The 2348-nt window shown below is 37.9% G+C and overlaps 1 protein-coding gene across 1 annotated transcript in view; it reads left to right on the forward strand.

The window, feature by feature from the left end:
- Positions 1-2348, forward strand: part of hs2st1a (heparan sulfate 2-O-sulfotransferase 1a) — a gene marked incomplete in the record, with an annotated part of 86947 nt that overhangs the window by 77100 nt on the left and 7499 nt on the right. Inside the window, 1 exon segment of the mRNA XM_014025924.1 lies at positions 2047-2185. Coding sequence (XP_013881378.1) covers positions 2047-2185 — 139 coding nt within the window.

The raw sequence follows: 2348 nt of genomic DNA on the forward strand, positions 1-2348 counted from the left end.
TAATAATTCTTATTAAAAGGTGAAATGTTTTGATTATAACTTGAATCAAAMGAAAGTCATAAAGGTGCTTGTTTTCAAAGTCTGTCTTTTTTTTTTCTTTAATTCCCACTAATTTTAAATCCAGTAATAAAATGTCCAATTAGAACCCTTTGCTGGTCTTTTTAACATTTTCCTGATCACTCTGACCTGTGACGTGATTTGTGACCCAAAACTACAACTGGTTCATTGTTCACCTTCCAGAAAAACAGAGTTTGACAAATTTTATTATTTAAGCTCCATCCTGAAAGTTACAACCTCAGGTGACCGACTGACCGGTGAACATGAAGACTAGTTTAACTTGTAAAATGAAGAGGTYATCAAACCAGTGAAGTTAGTTTTAGGTTGGTGGATATTTGGATTCAGCAGATTCAGTTTTTCTCAGTCTGCCCCCTCCCTCAGCCTAAACAYAGTGATTCACTTAAAGACCATCAACAGATTTCAGAACAAACGACACTTTAAAAAAAGACAAAATGAAACAAAACAGGATGGAGCCCACGGAGGAGAGCTGACTCAAATCTGACTGTCTGCTCTGCTGCAGAGGGAACGAGGGGCTCATGTTGAACCCACATCTGTCAGGGTCTTCACCTGATCCTGGAGCTCCAGCTGTCAACGTTAGATTTCCATCAGATCTACCATGTGTTCCAGTGTTTTACTGTATACTGTGACCATCTTATGACTGTAGGAGGCGCTGTGGCCTTCCTACAACAGAACTTAGAAGAAGAATTATGTTACAATAACAGTGTAAGCTTGGAAGAAGAGGTTTGAGAAGATAAATGCACAAAAATGCAGTTTAAAACTGTGACCATGCTGTAATCTGTTGAAAGAGATCATACACTGCCTGGACAGAAGAAGTGGCCACATTAAAAAAGGTCACATTAATATTTCATTGGAGCACCTTTAGCTTTGATTACGGCACACATTCYCTGTGTTCCATTGTTTGATAAGCTTCTACAAAATTTATTTGCATCCAGTGTTGCATTAATKTTTCAMCAAGATCTTACATTGATGATGGTAGAGTCTGACCTTCTCCAGCACATCCCAAAGACTCTCACTGGACTCTGTGGAGCCAATCCATGTGTGAAAATGATGTCTCATGCTCCCTGAACCACTNCAGCTGGACTAGTGCATCCTAAATTTAACATCCATTCATTCTTTTAATACAACAGTCATTTCTGCAGTTTTTGGGGAGGTCACCTCCTAATAAATGTCCTTACAGAAAATCTAACTGCTCATTTTAAATCTATACTTTGACTTTTAATACTTAAGTACAAAAAATATCAGATACTTTAAGACTTTTACTCAAGTAATATTCCTAAGGGAGACCAACTTTTACCAAAGTAATCTTTTGGTGAGATACTTGTACTTTTACTCAAGTATCACTTTGTGGGACTTTATACAACACTGAGTAGGTGCCTACACATTGGGACAGCCTATGTCACAGCGCGGTGTGTAAATGTACCCTCCTACACCTGCTGCAGCCACTGAACTGACACACAGCCAGGATGACTTAATCCAGTTAATTTWACAGATTTGTTCCTGTAGTAGCTGAGAGTCGTTCCAAACATGTCAACTAATTACTCAGTTTTAGATTTAACAACTGGAGTCAAACTGTTAGCAAAATATCTAAGATGTCTAGTTTATATTAACAAACACAAAAAATGWCTCTAAATCAGTCAGATGTTCAGACATTGAGCTGAAGTTTGTGGTGGTAGTAGCTGAGAGTCATTCACATTTACTCAGAGTGACATCTCATCATGAGGGGACATGTAATGTGTCATTTTAAAGGTTCGATCAAAACAGCCACATCATTTCTCAACCCCTCTGGCTTTAGAGTGACGACACTCATTCTATGAGAAATAAAAAATCTGAAGACAGCTGTTCGTCCTGTTGATCTTTTACCTCCACCTTGTGGTCATTTCAAGATTAAAACTTGTGAAAATATGAATAAATAAAACCGAGAAATGCTTTGGTTAAACTCAGTTTTCTGACCCGTGTGATTGTCTGCAGGTTTGGAGTGAAGAGAAAACCCATCTACATAAAYGTGATCAGAGACCCCATAGAAAGGCTGGTCTCCTATTATTACTTTTTACGCTTCGGGGACGACTACAGGCCCGGTTTGAGACGCAGGAAACAAGGAGATAAGAAGGTATAATAATAATAATAATTCCTATTATTATTATTATCTGTGATGGACTTCTGACCTGTCCAGGCTGTACTGTTTCACAGTGCTCGGGCCCTAAATAATAATGATAAGTATAATAATAATAATAATTACTATTATTATTATTATCTGTGATGGACTTCTGACC

Source organism: Austrofundulus limnaeus, unplaced genomic scaffold, assembly GCF_001266775.1.
Source record: "Austrofundulus limnaeus strain Quisiro unplaced genomic scaffold, Austrofundulus_limnaeus-1.0 Scaffold510, whole genome shotgun sequence".
Taxonomy (NCBI): Eukaryota; Metazoa; Chordata; class Actinopteri; order Cyprinodontiformes; family Rivulidae; genus Austrofundulus; species Austrofundulus limnaeus.